Source organism: Pan paniscus, chromosome 19, assembly GCF_029289425.2.
Source record: "Pan paniscus chromosome 19, NHGRI_mPanPan1-v2.0_pri, whole genome shotgun sequence".
Classification (NCBI taxonomy): Eukaryota; Metazoa; Chordata; class Mammalia; order Primates; family Hominidae; genus Pan; species Pan paniscus.
Genome location: NC_073268.2, coordinates 99,403,661 through 99,421,774, shown reverse-complemented (window position 1 = coordinate 99,421,774; position 18,114 = coordinate 99,403,661). Strand labels below are relative to the sequence as shown.

Here is an 18,114-nt window from a genome sequence, read left to right as displayed (position 1 = left end):
TCGCCTTCCTCGGTGTCCCGCCTCCAGCTCCTTCATGCACAACAAGAAAGGAAGCACCTGCCTTCTCCAGCACAAAAGAACTCATTTCAGTCCAAAAGCAGTGTACAAAACCAGCGCACATGGTTGAATTGAATCGAATCGTTTCCTGCGCTGGGGACACATCTGTTTTGCATGTTTCCTAAGCAAAAAGTATCAGATCCTGAAAGTCCCTGGCACAGGACACCACTACAGGGCTCAGCTGGGTGCGCGCACTGGACACTGAGGCAGGAGCCCCGCCCGCCACAGGCCGCACAGCTTCTGGGGTTCTGGTGACCCCATGAAACCTGCTGGCTTCAGTTTTCTCATCAGGAAGCCAGAGGGAAAAAGTGTCTTCCTACCTCCCAGAGGTTCTGAAGTGTTCACTTACACCTCAGAGGAGCTGACATCAGGCATGCCAGCGAAGGCTATTGCTACTGAACATTCTCTCAAGTGCTGGTCCACAAAAACACAAAATCCAGCTCCTCAACAAAAACAAACACCATCTGAAGACTGCCATGTCCAACATGCCTGCTGTATTCCAGAGGAACTTGAAAGGAGATAGAGACAGAATTCGCCTCTCGCCAAGACCTGCGACTGCAGGGAGCACGCACAGGCGATTCCCGTGCCCCACTTGCTTCCTCCCACGCCACCCAGTGTGCCAATCACCTGCGCCCAAGAATCCACTGCCTGCAGGGTGGCCAAGACCTCCGGAATGTTCCTCCACACACTTCTGCTCTGGTTGCTCACCCACAGAAAAGGAGCTTGACCTCCAAGCGGTGGCTTTGTCACAGATCCTCTGGCCAAGTAATTTCACCTTTTCACGAGCATCTGCTGTGCACACCTCTCACGGAGGAGACGACACACGGCGCCGTCAGGGGGCACGGCGCATCCGATGCGCCTCGACGAATGGGCCTACCTCGAGATTGCAGTCACAAAGGGCTTCAGCTCCTGAGGCTCGTAGGCACGCGCGAAGGCCCAGCACACGTAACAGGCGGCGTCCCTGACGTTGGTGCCCACGCTGCAGGCACCCCGCTTCTCGTCGTAGGTGAGCGCCTTCAGGATCACGGCGACAACTGGGCAAGGACGAGAGAAAAGACGGTGAGGAGCAGACCACACGGGCAACGCGTGAGGCTTCAGAGAAGTGGGGCTCAGGGCCGGAGCGTGGTCACGGTGCCACATGAGTGAGGCACGCAAGCCACACAGAGCCCACCCAGAGGCTCGGGGCTCCTGTGAGAGCCACGGCCTGGTCAGAAAACAAACCTCCGAAAGGAAGATGCATGCTCACCAACTCAGATCCAGTGAAAGGATTTTTTTCAAGTGACATGAAGCAAAAGCTCCTTCAGAATAGCACATGATGCCACCCAGGGGTCTGCCGAGTCTGAGGAGACTCAAGGAAACGCAGCTCCTGCCAGGCAGGGAGGAAGAGGAGCCCCCAGTTCAGGGAAGGGAGAGGCGCCCCTGGTTCAGGGGAGGGAGAGGCACCGCCGGTTCAGGGGAGGGAGAGGCGCAGATGCCAGGCAGTGCCTGGAATTGTACTGTCGTGGACACGCAAAGGCAGAGCGTCCCAGGGGATGCCTGGCTCTGCCCAGAGCAGGTCTGGGGTGAACCAGGATGAAAATGCAAAGCCGGCCACGGCTCCTACAGTGCTGACTTCAAGAATAACCCATGCAGGGCTCCTATGCAAAACAGCCACGCAGAGAAATCCGAGGTAGGTGTGGATTATCCTTCCAGCTCCATTCAAAAGTGGGTTAATGAGTAATCTGACATCACACAAGTGTGATTTCATTTATTTCTTATTTTTTTGAGACAGGGTCTGGCTCTGTCTCCCAGGCTGGAGTGCAGTGCCACAATCTTGGCTCACTGCACCTTCCACCTCCCAGGCTCAAGCGATCCTCCCTCCTCAGCCTCCTGAGTAGCTGAGACTACAAGCATGCCTCCATCACACCCAGCTACTTTTTAAATTTTTTGTAGAGATGGCATCCCACGTTACCCAGGCTACTCAATTTTTTACATAGACATGAGAGGATTTTAGGACGTGGTGTAAGTATATGGGGATGTTCCGAGAAGCTAAAGTTTTACTGTATTTGTTCAATTTATTAGGTTCATGTATTTCAAGTGCTTTGGAATAAATACTTGAGATCAACTGCTGAACAAAGAAAACGGAACACAGCTATGAAGCCAGCAGTGGAGACCCACAGAGCCAGGAGGGGCACCCAAGCCTCCAACCCAGCTCCGCCTCCCCGGATAAGCACTCCTCCCCAGGTGGCCCTCACGCTGAAGCACCCACACACCAAGGCCTCATTCAGGGCTCTGCACACGACCCGCTCCACGCACACGCCAGGGTCTCGTTCGGGGCTCTGCACACGACCCGCTCCACGCACACGCCAGGGTCTCGTTCGGGGCTCTGCACACGACCCGCTCCACGCACACGCCAGGGTCTCGTTCGGGGCTCTGCACACGACCCGCTCCCACGCACACGCCAGGGTCTCGTTCGGGGCTCTGCACACGACCCGCTCCCACGCACACGCCAGGGTCTCGTTCGGGGCTCTGCACACGACCCGCTCCACGCACACGCCAGGGTCTCGTTCGGGGCTCTGCACACGACCCGCTCCACGCACACGCCAGGGTCTCGTTCGGGGCTCTGCACACGACCCGCTCCCACGCACACGCCAGGGTCTCGTTCGGGGCTCTGCACACGACCCGCTCCACGCACACGCCAGGGTCTCGTTCGGGGCTCTGCACACGACCCGCTCCACGCACACGCCAGGGTCTCGTTCGGGGCTCTGCACACGACCCGCTCCCACGCACACGCCAGGGTCTCGTTCGGGGCTCTGCACACGACCCGCTCCACGCACACGCCAGGGTCTCGTTCGGGGCTCTGCACACGACCCGCTCCACGCACACGCCAGGGTCTCGTTCGGGGCTCTGCACACGACCCGCTCCCACGCACACGCCAGGGTCTCGTTCGGGGCTCTGCACACGACCCGCTCCACGCACACGCCAGGGTCTCGTTCGGGGCTCTGCACACGACCCGCTCCACGCACACGCCAGGGTCTCGTTCGGGGCTCTGCACACGACCCGCTCCACGCACACGCCAGGGTCTCGTTCGGGGCTCTGCACACGACCCGCTCCACGCACACGCCAGGGTCTCGTTCGGGGCTCTGCACACGACCCGCTCCACGCACACGCCAGGGTCTCGTTCGGGGCTCTGCACACGACCCGCTCCACGCACATGCCGTCTGTACACTTCACACCCACCAATCGAGTTCACTAACACTACACACAGTCTGAGAAAAGGCACTCCCGGGATGGATACATGAGAGGCCGGTTATCTGCACATGCAACTGTCATCAGATACATTATCTCCCAGAAAAATGCACCTAGAAATGGTCTTAGGCAAAACACCATAAGCAACAACTGTAGGACTACGAATATTATATGAAAATTTCCCCTCTGACTTTTTGCATCTAAGGATCTTTTATTCTCTATAAACAGCAATAAAAATGGATGTTTCTGCACAATGTATTTTATATACATATGGTGATTACTTTTAATAAGATTATTACGTTTATACACTTACTAAAACTACATAAAAATGAACTTTCCTCAAAATAGAAAGTTCAAAGATACCGTGGTATCAAGGATGTGAAATTCGCCAGAGTGAGGGGCTAGGGAAACTGCCTCCTCTCAGCCCAGCCACGATGCAGGGCGCTGCACACAGAGGCCCGGGGGAGCAGCAGGACATTCCAGGGTCCCTGCCAGACACCAAGGTCTCCCCAGCCTGCCAGGGCTCCAGGCAGGGGCCCACCCCTCTCCAAGCCACCTTTCCTCAGGACACCCCACCTGGATGCGCTGCAGCTTCTTCAAGCCCAGTGCCCACAGCAGAGCTGTCCTCCGGTGTGGTGCCCCCGCCATGGCCAGCCCTCCCCTTGGGTGCAGCTCAGGGCCGGCTCCTCCTCACTCCTCCACATCCAGACACCGCGCCATTCCCAGAGCCCGCCCCAACTGCGGCAGCCACGCCTCTACAGGACCGGACCACCTCCCACCATGGTCAGACCACCACCAGCTCTCACCCCCAGGACCCCACAACTCACTGTGGAAGGCCCTGTACGGCCACACACGGCAGCTCTGCGTTCCCTCTCTCGGCCATGACTCCCTCCCGCAAAGCACTTCCCAGAGTCCTCCCCCTGGGGGGCCTGTGCTCTCCAAGGCCCTCCTCACACAGGTCAGAGCCGGCAGCATCATCACCGGCAGGAGGCACTGAGGGTAAAGGCCAGGGCTGCCATCAATCTGCAAACCAGAAACTGCTGGATGATTTGCAAGAGTATCTCTCACTTCTTGTAAATGTCGAACATTTTCCTTCTAAAAAGTCAGTGAGGATCACAGAAGGCGTGTGAGATGCGAAACCAAACAAGAAGGCGGCTGTGAGACAGAAAAAGCCACTGACTCTAATAAGCGGGTTCAAGATGGTTACCTCGATCCAAACTAAACCAAATCTGTGACGCCCAAAAGGCCCTCAGTTGTTTGCCCCGGAAAGTCCACTCTGAGCCTTCTCGTACTGCTCACGTTCACTTTCTGTGCTAACAGGGCAGCCTGTTCGTGGCCAACACATCAAAACTAACAGGCTGTGGCACCTTCAAGAGGAAAGCGCTGCACAAATGTGGCATCCCTGCCAGGCCAGATCCCCAGGGACAGTCACTGCAACGCCACTCCAGGCAGCCCCAGGCACGACCACCCGGCAACTCCATAGCCTCGGGCATCTGGGTGCAAACCGCTGAGTCCTAATTTATTCATCCACTGGACAGACCGACTCCCAACAGACAACCGCGAGTGGCAGTGGCCAGCATGGACACTGGCCTCAGGCCTCCTGCACGCCCAACCCATGCACCTGGACACTGCTTGGCAGCCCTGTGAGAAGCCCCCAAGGGAGGACACAGACCCCCCCCACCCCAGGCCACGGAGGTGCTGGGGGAGCTGATCCCACCACACCCCCAGGACCTGACCTCAGTAGGGGAGCCCAGGTTTCTGCCCCAAGTCCGTGTAAGATAGGTCTCTTTAGCACCATCGTAGTCAGCTGCTGGGATGAATCAGCCACCCAGAGACAGCTGTGCAGACACAGCGTCCACTAACAGGCATCTGGGCCAACACACACACGCAGGCCTTCCTTCAGTCTGATCAGCACTTCCTGCTGGGAAAACTGATGGCCTAGGAGGTCCAGCCAGAGGCCCACCTGGCCCACTCCTCTGTCTTAAAGAGAAGAGGCCAGTTCCTGAGAGGGCTGTGGGTGGCCCGTGCACACTGGACTGCTGTCCCCAGCTGTGGACAGAGCCACAGAGGGGCTGGGCTTCCCGCTGTCCTCCCTGTGCTCCCGCAGGGCTGAGTCCCAGCAGCAGAGAACAAAGCCTGCCTCGGCCTCTGGGGCCTCTGCCCAGGTGGCAGTGCTGCTACAGGCATCCAGAATGGCCCAGCCGGCCTCCTTCCAGGCCAGGCCACAGCGCAAAGTCCTGGGGCCGTTCTCCTGCCCTCCTGCTGCTCAGAAACCTCCAATCCTGCTCCATGACACCCGCAAGAGACGTCAGGGCCCCACACGCCAGCACAGGTGAAGCGGCAGCTGCCAAGGCCTGGCTGCTGACGGCATCCCCGGGAGTCCTAGAAGCTGAGGATGTTTCTCCTCACAGGTCCCTGGAAAGGAATCTGATTTGCACAAAGTAAAACAGCTTGAGAGGGTGTGAGATGATCAATTTCCTTAACAAGAACAGAAAAACCAAGCCTCTTGGCTCTGATTCATCCCAGGGTGGTAGGTGCTGCTATACCCTGGGGTGAAAAATGGAGTGAGGACTGCTTCTCCTGCTCGGGATAAAGGGGAGGACTTGGGCTGCCAGCTCTGACATCTCGGGACCCTGAACACAAGGGACAGGCCAGCCTTGACAGCCAGGCACCTGGGCGACCACAAAGTTCGGGGAGGGGCCGTGTGGAACAGAAACTCCTCTGCCATAAACTTTTATATAACGTTATTATCAGAAAAAAATTTCAAAAACAACTCTTTCCAGATTCAACAGGTTTAAAATAAGGAAACTATCCAATAGCTCTGAACAAAAACCTTTCTCATGGTTCCAATTACACACAGCAAATGCATGTCGCGTATAGAACACACCCCAGGAGGCTTCCTTTTGGCAACCCAGGTCCAGCCATGTAATTGAAAAACCCTTCTCTCTAGACAGCCTGTCATTTCTTGAACGCCAATTGCCTGAGGAAAAAGCAGCCTCCAGGTGACAGAAACAACTTAACCCTCAGAGCACCACAGTCCCCACTGCAATATGTGACCCCAAGGGGCAGAAGGGATCCAGGCATTCTCTGCACAAAAGGCAGAAATAATCCCTCCACAAAAAATCATCATATAGTTACGCCTTCTGATAACTAATGAGGTTTTACTAATTTTAAAAACAAACATCACTGCCAGGCATAAACTGCATCGTGCTGGACTTCTGCAGATGTAGCTGGTGCAGACCGCATCGCCCTGTCAGGCCTTCCCATTTCGGCACTGGGCGGTGAGGGCTGTGCACAGTGCAGCCAAGTACCCCCGCAGCACAGACAGCCCGCCACACCCTCCACGAGGAAGGCGTGGAAACGTGGGCACCTCCCACATAGCCCAGAGAGGGTGGCTGTGGGCAGGGGGTGTCTCCCCGACTGCTCAGGCCCCTGCAGAGCACTGAGCCTCCCTCCCACGATGGGGTGGATGTGGAGGGACCCTCGGCGTGGAGCCTGCCAGTGCAGAGCCCGAGCGCAGCAAACAGCTCCCGAGAGCCGTGTGGCCGTCCCTGCAGACCCTCCCTTCAGCACCAGCACACACAGCCATCCGTGTGGCCGTCCCTGCAGACCCTCCCTTCAGCACCAGCACACACAGCCATCCGTGTGGCCGTCCCTGCAGACCCTCCCTTCAGCACCAGCACATACAGCCATGGCTCCTGTCCCAAAAATGCAGCTCAACTTGCTCAGAAAAAAAAACGCCAGTGTTGAATTTGCTAGGAGGCAAGAGGCAGTGATGGACAGAACACCTGGTTCCACTGACATCTGGGTTTCCAGTTCCCACAGGACGTTGTAGAGAAGCCTTCCCAGAGGCCCTCAGCTGCCTGCAGGGAGCAGCAGCTGGCCTCATGTCTGCTGCACCTGCAACGCTGCACAGCAGGGCAAGCACAGACTTGGTGCTCGGCCTGCCCTTGGGGGGCAAGGAGCCCCACCCCCAACACAAGCAGGCCCCCGCTGTCGCCACGGTGCCCAGGGGAGTGAGCAGGCCCCCGCTGTCCCCACGGTGCCCCGGGGAGTGAGCAGGCCCCCGCTGTCCCCACGGTGCCCCGGGGAGTGAGCAGGCCCCCGCTGTCCCCACGGTGCCCCGGGGAGTGAGCAGGCCCCCGCTGTCCCCACGGTGCCCCGGGGAGTGAGCAGGCCCCCGCTGTCCCCACGGTGCCCCGGGGAGTGAGCAGGCCCCCGCTGTCCCCACGGTGCCCAGGGGAGTGAGCAGGCCCCCGCTGTCCCCACGGTGCCCAGGGGAGTGAGCAGGCCCCCGCTGTCCCCACGGTGCCCAGGGGAGTGAGCAGGCCCCCGCTGTCCCCACGGTGCCCAGGGGAGTGAGCAGGCCCCCGCTGTCCCCACGGTGCCCAGGGGAGTGAGCAGGCCCCCGCTGTCCCCACGGTGCCCCGGGGAGTGAGCAGGCCCCCGCTGTCCCCATGGTGCCCAGGGGAGTGGTGATCCCAGCCCTTCCTGTGCTGCTAGGGTGGGTGCCCGGATATGCATCACCTGCTCTGCTCTCCCCCAGTGCCCCAAGCACAACCCCGGCCTCGGTGGGATCACGCACCAAGCCCCAAGCCCACTCTTTCCACAGGAAAGTCACCCAGCCACGCTGGCCCAGCAACTCTCCCCACCTGTGCCTGTGAACCAAGATCCCACCTGCCACCACCCACTGTGCAGGGTCGCAGAGTCAAGGACCCTCTGTCAAGGTGCTGGGGACAGTCACAAATCCCCACCACACGTGAGGCACGCAGGCCAGGCCAGGTGTATGACACACCCTGGCCAACACAAAGACACAGAGCCCGGGTCACCCAACTGTCACCAAGCTCAGATTCTTACAGTTGTTAAAATAAGAGCACAGAACGTCCCTGCTGTGAAAGGCCACCTCCTGGAGAGCACAGAGAGCCGGCACTCGATCTGCCTGGATGGCGGCGATGAGGAAGCCCCACAGGCTGGGCACCCGCAGGTCACACAGCAGCTTTCTGTTCTCTGCACTACATTTGTTTCTTCATGAAATTAAAAAGTTAGACGCTTCAAAGAGCCGTGGAAGCACAAGTGAAGCTGATAAATCACACAAGAGATGACTCATCTTTTACCCACTCTCTAAGAAAGTCCCAGGCCACAACACAGATGGCAGCCATGCCGCAAACCTCCTGTGGAGCGTCAACAGCAGGCAGCTCCCTTCACTGGTAAGACAGCCCCTAAGAACACTGGTTAGGAGGTTCCAGCACCAAAACTGTAAATGCTGCACCCAGTGAAGATGATTTTGCATTTAGTCCTGAGGGTCGTAATCTACTCAGCTGTCACTGACTGCACGTCGGACTGCCGCTGTGAGGCATTTGAAAGGCTTGAGAAGCACAACTCTATAAAAAGCTCCACGTGAAAACCAGACAGGACTGAACTGGGCCCCTGCTACCCTCTCTGCCCCCATCACCCACCTCTGCTATCAGGCAGCACCTCCTACTCCTCTCCAGGTTCCTCACCAATCCTGCTCTCCCAACAGGATCTGAGGCCAGCTGCATCAGGAGCCAACTGCTGCTTCCCGAGGAGGCTTACAGTCTGAGACCAGGGAAGGCGCCCAGTTCCTCCAGGGGTCAATGCTGAGCTCAGGGGCACTGATGAGCAGAGTTTTGGGAGGGCACTGGGTCCAAAGGCTGTGTCCCGAGCACTAACCCCCCAACCAGCACCCTCCCCGCTCACACTGGACCACACTGCCTGCACCCTACCCGCACACAGTAGGTGCAACATTATTGTGAGTGAGTGCTTCTCTCCCATTCTTTCTCCGAGAACACACATCATTTGCAATTTTTCAGAACTGCTTAAGCCGTCGCTCTCGGAGAGCTTTCCCTAGGACCTGGCTGGAGCCTGGCCACCCTCATCACTGAAGGGTCCTGTATAGACACCGCTTGGCCTCCACGCTGCGTCAAGGTCTGCGAAGCCACAGCCCCTAAAGGTTCCAGGCACACAGCACAGTCCAAAGCCCTGGGAAGAAATGCTTCTCCTCCTCCTGGGGGCATCTGCCACCCAGCCTGCAGCCAATGTGGTGAAGCAGCTGATCTGAGGACTAAGCCTGGACAGACACAGGCACCACGAGGACAGTGGGGCCAGCACATGGAGGCCTGGTTCCCACAGCTTGGTCCCTGGGCTACTGGAAAGCAACACAAAGAAATTACGATCCCATCCTCATATCTTCACTTTTTGACATTAATAAGCCTCCCAAAAGGGAGGTCAAGAGGTCAACACAAAAGGCGGACGGCTACATTCCACCCAGTAATCCTCTCCCCAGCCACACCGCAAGACCAAGCAGGGGCAGCCGTCACCAGATATCCCAGCTCAGAGCTCTCACTGACAGGCACACCCGCACGCCGGCAGCCACCTCGGACGCGTGAGGGGATAGACACCTGGCCCCACTTAACGGAATGAGGCCCCGGCCTGGGGCGGCCGCCTGGACTTCCATAACTCCACAGGTGACTGACTTCTGCCACAGCTGAGCCGGGGCCGGCAACACACGTGCACAGGCAGAGAGGCCAACTCACAGCAGAAGACAGTCCCTAAGCTAAAAAGACATGGCGGGGCATCACCCTCCCGTGCTAAAGATAAATCATGTGCTTAGAAATAACCCTCAGATCGAAAAATAACCTACCCATTCACTGAATTTTTTATTTTTTCAATACAGACACTGAGAACCCATACTTTGAAACACTTTTCTCTCTAAGACTGAGAGATTATACTCTTTATAAATCTCCTCTTAGGCCTCATCACACATTATTCACCCAAACTGCAAGGAGGAAAGAACCCAAGGCCATGTTCCCACCTCCCCCATCTGGGCCAAGGACCCCCAGGCTGGTCTCTGGGTGAAGGTTCCTCCGCCAAGAGGCTTCTCCCTCTGGCTTCCTCCGCCAAGAGGATTCTCCTGACCCAACTCTTCCACAGAGGCTGAGGCTCTCCAGGCAGACATTATGCAGCCCCCCTGCATAAAAATCTGACAAATATAAAATGATGGAAATAAATATAAACTCACACCACAATATAAGACCTTCAGGTTTTGGCCGGGCGCAGTGGCTCACGCCTGTAATCCCAGCACTTTGGGAGGCTGAGGCGGGCAGATCACGAGGTCAGGAGATCAAGACCATCCTGGCCAACATGGTGAAACCCCGTCTCTACTAAAAATACAAAAAATTAGCCGGGCAAGGTGGCGGGCGCCTGTAGTCCCAGCTACTCGGGAGGCTGAGGCAGGAGAATGGCGTGAACCTGGGAGGCGGAGGTTGCAGTGAGCCGAGATCGCGCCACTGCACTCCAGCCTGGGCGATAGCGAGACTCTGTCTCAAAAAAAAGAAAAAAAAAAAAAAGACCTTCAGGTTTTTAAAAAAATTGTCTACCTCTTAATAATTTTAAACATTCTCTATGAAAGCACCTTACTTTCTAAAATAAGCTGTAATACTAACAGAACCATTTACTTGAAAATTCCCTATTAAAATTCCCATACCTTAGCCATCCTATGCCCACCGACTCACTCCCTAGAAGAGACGTAAAAAGCCCGATATGTGCCACGGCCGCACCAGCACAGCTTGCTGAGGTGCAAAGACTCCCACATCTTCAGAGGAAAACCTTCTCAAAATCCATCTGTGCATTTACCAAGCTGCAGCTCCAACGGACAGGGCTGACAGCCGCAATCACAGCCCTCTCCGGACACACGGCCAGTGCGCGGCACACCGGGGCCGGGCTCAGGTCTCTTGACACCCCTGGATCTGAGTTTAAGGGACGACTATCAATATAAACAAACATTGATTTTACGCCCTCACAGCTTTATTTCTCCATCCACTGATCCATCCCCCAAGAAAGAAAAGCATCATGCGAACACCCAACACCAGCAGCTGACGTGAACCAGCGGCTGACGTGAACCAGCGGCTGACGTGAACCAGCGGCTGACGTGAGGTGGAATTCAGGGCTCGCCAGGCACACGGCCCAGACTCACGGGGACCTGCGGCATGAATGTGTGCCCCCAGCCGGCCGCACATCCCAAGCCCAACGCCTGGCAGGACTGGGTGGGTCCCTGACCACCGGGGCCTGCCCTATGCATGGCCTCTGGGGCTGCCGCTGGCGCCAGGCCGTGCATCCGTGCAGCTGACCCCCACCAGCAGCAGGCGGTGACAGGGACCACCCCCAACCCTGCAGCACCTGGGACAAAGCTGCCAACGTCCACACTCTTCTTGCAACGGGCCGCGGTTTTACTAAAATTAAACAGAAGAATACCAAAGCCATAGAGCATTCACATGCACGTGACAGATCCTGAAGAGCTCCTCCCCCAAGTCCCTGGCCACCCTGTGTCCAGGGCCGGGTGCGGTGGCCGCCCTGTGTCCAGGGCCGGGTGCAACGGCCGTGTCCCAGTGCCGCCCGCCAGAGCATCCAACAAGGGCCTCCTGGCCTCCCTCAGGGGCGGGGCAGAGACCCTCCGCTCGGGACAAATGGACATGCTTCTTACACAGCCCGGACACGGGCGATGAAACAAGACAAGGGCGCTGGGGTGGAACCGAACCCCGTCCAGGGAGACCCACGGTGCCTGCAAACACAGCACACAAGGACCCCCCATAAATGGCAGAAGACGCCAGCACCCTCTCCATCATCCATCAAAGCCCGTGGCGTCTGCTGGCTCTCCACTGTCACAGTGGGCACTGGATTCCAGTGTGGCCAGCCCTCCTCAGGTTCCTGTTCTAAGCTAGAACTTTCTTTTCAAGCAATCCCAAGTAATTGCTGTTTGCAAATTAATCAGCCTCAGGATCTCCTGAGCCACTGTGATTGTTAATGAAACCCACCGTGGCTCCTTCCACCTGTGTCTGTCCCCCTCGCTGTCCGCTCACTGCCACCCGAGCAGCCACCACAGGGAAAAGAGCCAGTCAGTTCCTGCCCCTCCACCACTGCGAAAGGCCACCAGAGGGGAGGGGACGCTCAGCGCAGCGTGACCGCCATGCAGGGGGCGGGGGCCCTCCCTGAAGCCAGGGCGCTCCTACCCGCTCTGCTCAACACTGTGCGCTGGCACTCGGAACGCCCACAGCTAATGACAGAGTGGCTCAAGCACAACAACTTGAAAGAAGCAAAAACAGGCATTCGGGAGAATTAAAGGCTTAACCAGGAAGTCAGGGGCCAGTTCTGCCATGACTCACTGCCTAGGACTCCCAGCCCCCATACTCAGACCTCCACTGGCCCCAAGACAGTGTCCCTGGCACGGGCACTTCAGAAGCAGCAGGGCCCAGAGGACGCCATGCTGGAAGCTGACACCCAAGGACACATGAAGCCCAAGAGCAGGACCACGAGGCCCAGGCCAGACGGCTGGGGAGGCCAAAGGCCATGTCACCGGTGCACAATGACAAGCCTGCTGCCTGTCTCCAACCCAGTTATCTCAAGGGTTTTCTTTCTGTTCCCAACTCACCGCCCACTGATGAATCTTTCTGGGTCACTGCCATGAACAGGCAGGACAGGTGGCTCTGAAGACACTTTATTCAGGGTGAGTCTGGGCAGCAGCCCCCACTGTGGACTGGAATCTTTCCACAGCCACACTCCCGGCGGGCAAGCCCTGGCCTCCAGCCTCTGCTGGTCCTCAGGAGCCTGTCCACAATTTTGAACTCCAACCTCCACTCTTTGTCCTCACTACAGGGCTCACACTTGGAGTCTGCACTGCCGGAAACCACAGAGCAACTTCCGTAGTCCTGAAGTCACAGCTTGTGTGTCTGCTCACCCAACAGGACACACAAGGCCCAATCTCCCTGAAAGCCAGTGTGTCAGTGTAGGGAGGACACAGAGCTGGCAGGCCAGACGACCCACGAGACTCTCTTTCCCTGAAAGCCAGTGTGTGAGTGTAGGGAGGACACAGAGCCGGCAGGCCAGACGACCCACGAGACTCCCTTTCCCTGAAAGCCAGTGCGGGGAGGACACAGAGCCGGCAGGCCAGACGACCCACGAGACTCTCTTTCCCTGAAAGCCAGTGCGGGGAAGACACAGAGCCGGCAGGCCGGACGACCCACGAGACTCTCTTTCCCTGAAAGCCAGTGCGGGGAAGACACAGAGCCGGCAGGCCAGACGACCCACGAGACTCCCTTTCCCTAAAAGCCAGTGTGTTAGTGTAGGGAGGACACAGAGCCGGCAGACCAGACGACCCACGAGACTCCCTTTCCCTGAAAGCCAGTGTGTCAGTGTAGGGAGGACACAGAGCCGGCAGGCCAGACGACCCACAAGACTCCCTTTCCCTGAAAGCCAGTGCGGGGAGGACACAGAGCTGGCAGGCCAGACGACCCACGAGACTCTCTTTCCCTGAAAGCCAGTGTGTCAGTGTAGGGAGGACACAGAGCTGGCAGGCCAGACGACCCACGAGACTCCCTTTCCCTGAAAGCCAGTGCGGGGAGGATACAGAGCCGGCAGGCCAGACGACCCACGAGACTCCCTTTCCCTGAAAGCCAGTGTGTCAGTGTAGGGAGGACACAGAGCCGGCAGGCCGGACGACCCACGAGACTCCCTTTCCCTGAAAGCCAGTGCGGGGAGGACACAGAGCTGGCAGGCCAGACGACCCACGAGACTCTCTTTCCCTGAAAGCCAGTGTGTCAGTGTAGGGAGGACACAGAGCTGGCAGGCCAGACGACCCACGAGACTCTCTTTCCCTGAAAGCCAGTGTGTGAGTGTAGGGAGGACACAGAGCCGGCAGGCCAGACGACCCACGAGACTCCCTTTCCCTGAAAGCCAGTGCGGGGAGGACACAGAGCCGGCAGGCCGGACGACCCACGAGACTCCCTTTCCCTGAAAGCCAGTGCGGGGAGGACACAGAGCTGGCAGGCCAGACGACCCACGAGACTCCCTTTCCCTGAAAGCCAGTGTGTTAGTGTAGGGAGGACACAGAGCCGGCAGGCCAGACGACCCACGAGACTCCCTTTCCCTAAAAGCCAGTGTGTTAGTGTAGGGAGGACACAGAGCTGGCAGGCCAGACGACCCACGAGACTCCCTTTCCCTGAAAGCCAGTGTGTTAGTGTAGGGAGGACACAGAGCCGGCAGGCCAGACGACCCACGAGACTCCCTTTCCCTGAAAGCCAGTGTGTCAGTGTAGGGAGGACACAGAGCCGGCAGGCCAGACGACCCACGAGACTCCCTTTCCCTGAAAGCCAGTGTGTCAGTGTAGGGAGGACACAGAGCCGGCAGGCCAGACGACCCACGAGACTCCCTTTCCCTGAAAGCCAGTGTGTCAGTGTAGGGAGGACACAGAGCCGGCAGGCCAGACGACCCACGAGACTCTCTTTCCCTAAAAGCCAGTGCGGGGAGGACACAGAGCCGGCAGGCTCCCCATGGCCTCTCGGGACCCCGAGCAAAGACAATGAGGGTGGGACTCAGGGTTGCCACGCAGCCTGGCCCCGGCCTCACGGCCCAAGACCCCCAGCCCCACAGAGGCGCTGAGAGCCGCACTCATCCCCCCGCAGGAAGCGCCACTGACAGCAGTTCTCTCGTCTAGACAAAGTCCCAGCAAGTCTACACGGGGTAGCCCCAGGCAGCCACCCACGAGCCGCACCCTCCTTGCCACCAAGCGGGATCCTAAGACAGCCATGGCCCGGCTGAGCGGGGCCCGTTCACACCGACAGGCCCTTCACACACTCAGTCGATTTTCCATCCACAGGAGGGTCAGAAAATATGAAGGTAAGTACAAGGAAAACACAGGAACCTCACCTCAGGCACATTCAAAAGCAACCCTAAAAAGTGTCCTGTGTCTGTGAGGCACACCCAGCGAACCAGGCCGTCCACACAGCACTGTCATCAACAGAAGCCCCAGCCAGCTACTTTCACAAGCAAAACCTGAATTTCAAGTCAACTGGGATTCTCCAGCCGTAGTACCTGTAGAACTGCCCAGCCAGACTGGCCAACCTGCATTTTATTTTAAATGCCGAATAGGCCTGGAGCTAGCAAAAACACGGAAGACAACAAAATTAGGAAGGTGTGAAAATAAGTTTAGTAGGTAAAGGGTTTCTTCCAGGTAGAAAGATGTTCATTAAAAGATTCATGAAGAGGTTGCTTTCTGCACATGGTGTATAACCAAACCTAACTAGATCACTTCATGTTTATATGTCACAGCTTAGCTTTGATCCAAAAACATGAATTTCAACTCTTAAAAACAACAAAGGCTGGCTGGGCACAGTGGCTCATGCTCGTAATCCCAGCACTTAGGGAGGCTGAGGCGGGAGGATCACTTGAGCCCAGGAGTTCGAGACCAGCCTGGACAACACAGGGAGATCCCATCTCTACAAAAAAATACAAAAGTTAGCCAGGTATGATGGTGTGCACCTGTAGCACCAGCTACTTGGGAGGCTGAAGCAGGAGGATCGCTTGAGCCTGGGAGGTCAAGGCTGCGGTGAGCTGTGATCATACCACTGTACTCCTGCCTGAGTGACACAGCAAGACCCCGTTTCAAAAAAAAAACTAAAACAAATTAAAATAATGCTAGATGACGAGTTAGTGGGTGCAGTGCACCAGCATGGCACATGTATACATATGTAACTAACCTGCACAATGTGCACATGTACCCTAAAACTTAAAGTATAATAAAAAAAATGAAAAAAAAATAAAATTAAAAAAAAAAAAAAAAAAAACCATGAGACACAAGCAGCAAGGTTGTATCATTTGTATGGCTCCTGTGGATATGCCAAGTAATAACACTCTGACAAGCTTCATACTTTCCTGTCATTCAACACATTACTCCATACAGAATCTCAACTCCAATTTAAAAGTGTCAAATATTTAAAACAAAAAAACAAAATACTTTTTAGACACCTGTATATGTGCATGTGTGTATGTACACATCACACACACCCAAAAACTGCACACACACAGAAAAGAACTGAAAAGAGGGAATTAAAACAATGGTGAAATGTTTACATTAAACACGACACAATACAAAGACATTATCAAAAGAAAAAAAAAAGACAACCAACAGAATGGGAGAAAATACTCGCAAATGATATATCTGATAAGAGTTTAATATCCAGGAGATACAAACAGCTTTACAACTCAACAACAAAAGGACAAACAATCCAATTTAAAAATGGTCAAAGGACTTGACTAGACATTTATCCAGAGAAATACATAACCAAGGAGCACATGAAAAGATGCTCAGTGTCATTCGTCATTAAGAAAAATTCAAATCAAAATCACAAGATACCCCCTCACACCTATGAGGCTGATTATAATTTTTTAAAAAAGAACAACACAGGTGTTGGTGAGGACACGGAGAAACCGGAAGCTCTGTGCCTTGCTGGTGGGAATGCAGGGCAGCACAGCGTCTGTGGAAACAGCTTGGGGACGGCTCAGTAACACACCGAGGGTCCGCACGCGGTCCAGCGATCCCGCCCTGGATGCGCACCCAAAAAAGGGGAAGACAGGGATTCAAACAGACACTTGTACGCAAACGTTCACAGAAGCATTCTTCACAAGGGCCAAAAGGTGGGAAAACTTAAGTGTCCGTCAACTGTGTAACGGCCCTGATTGCATTCATCAAGCTCTGTCCCTGTGACTCATCATCTACGAAAGGCCACACCTCCTAACACCGTGCCCTTGGGAGTCAGGATTTCAGCAGGAATTTTGGGGAACGCAAGCATTGGGGCGTCTGTTTTTTTTCTTTTTTTCTTTGTAGAGACAGGGTCTCACCATATAGCCCAGGTTGGTCTTGAACTCCTCGCCTCAAATGATCCTCTCATCTTGGCCTCCCAAAGTATTGTGATTACAGGCATGAGCCACTGTTATTGGCCCCAGCTTTCTTTTGGTTAGTGTTTTGTCAGTATATTCTTTTCTGTCTTGTCTTTTAATCTTTTTATATTCTTGCATTTTAGATGTATGTTGAGTAAAAATCTACCATATGATTTTAAGCTGGTGAGTTTAGTCCATTTACTTTACTGACACGTTTGGGTGTCTTTGTCTTACTATATGAATTTTACTTTTTCAGATTCAGGCTCACGCCTGTAATCACAATACTTTGGGAGGCCAAGATGAGAGGATCATTTGAGGCCAGGAGTTTAAGACCAACCTGGGCTAGATGGTGAGACCCTGTCTCTACAAAAAAAAAAAAAGGGGGGGGGTGGTGGAGTCTACCCATACAAAGCAATATTATTCAGCCATAAAAACAAATGAAGGCCTGACACATGCTACAATACAGATGAACCAGGCACAAAGGGTCACGCATTGCAGACTCCATGTGTATGAAATTCTCAGAATAAGTAAACATAGAGGCAGAAAACAGCCTGGCAGGTGCCAGGGGTTGGAAATACAGTCATGTGTCGTGATGTGTCATAACTATGTGAATGGACACCAGGGTATTTTTTCGGTGACAAAAATGTGTTAAAAGTAGACAGAAGTAATAGCTGTGCAACATTGGGTATGTACTAAATGCTCTGAGTTTTTCACTTTAAAGTTAATGGTTATTTTTATGTTATGTGAAATTTTACCTCAAAACACAAATACACACAGAAAGAGAGAAATGGCTTTTTAAGAGCAAACACCTGGCCAGGCACAGTGGCTCACACCTGTAATCCCAGCCCTTCAGGAGGCCGAGGTGAGTAGATCACGTGAGCCCGGGAGTTCATGACCAGCCTGGGCAACATAGTGAGATCCCATCTCTTCAAAAGATAAAAAAAATTAGCCGGGCACGGTAGCATGCACCCGTACTGCCACAGTGACTTGGGAGGCTGAGGTGGAAGGATCGCTTTAGTCCAGGAGGCCAAGACTGCAGTGAACCGCGACTACACCACGGCACTCACTCCAGCCTGAGCAACAGAGTGACCCTGGCTCTAA

At 55.4% G+C, this 18,114-nt stretch overlaps 1 protein-coding gene across 2 annotated transcripts in view; it reads right to left on the bottom strand.

Annotated features, from left to right (window-relative positions):
• TBCD (tubulin folding cofactor D) overlaps nt 1–18,114 on the bottom strand; it is a 200,357-nt gene that overhangs the window by 75,575 nt on the left and 106,668 nt on the right. For both annotated transcript variants that reach the window (XM_034943211.3, XM_055101986.2), the window contains exon 14: nt 935–1,091. In XM_034943211.3, the coding sequence (XP_034799102.1) occupies nt 935–1,091 (157 nt within the window). The remainder of the gene's footprint in view (nt 1–934; nt 1,092–18,114) is intronic.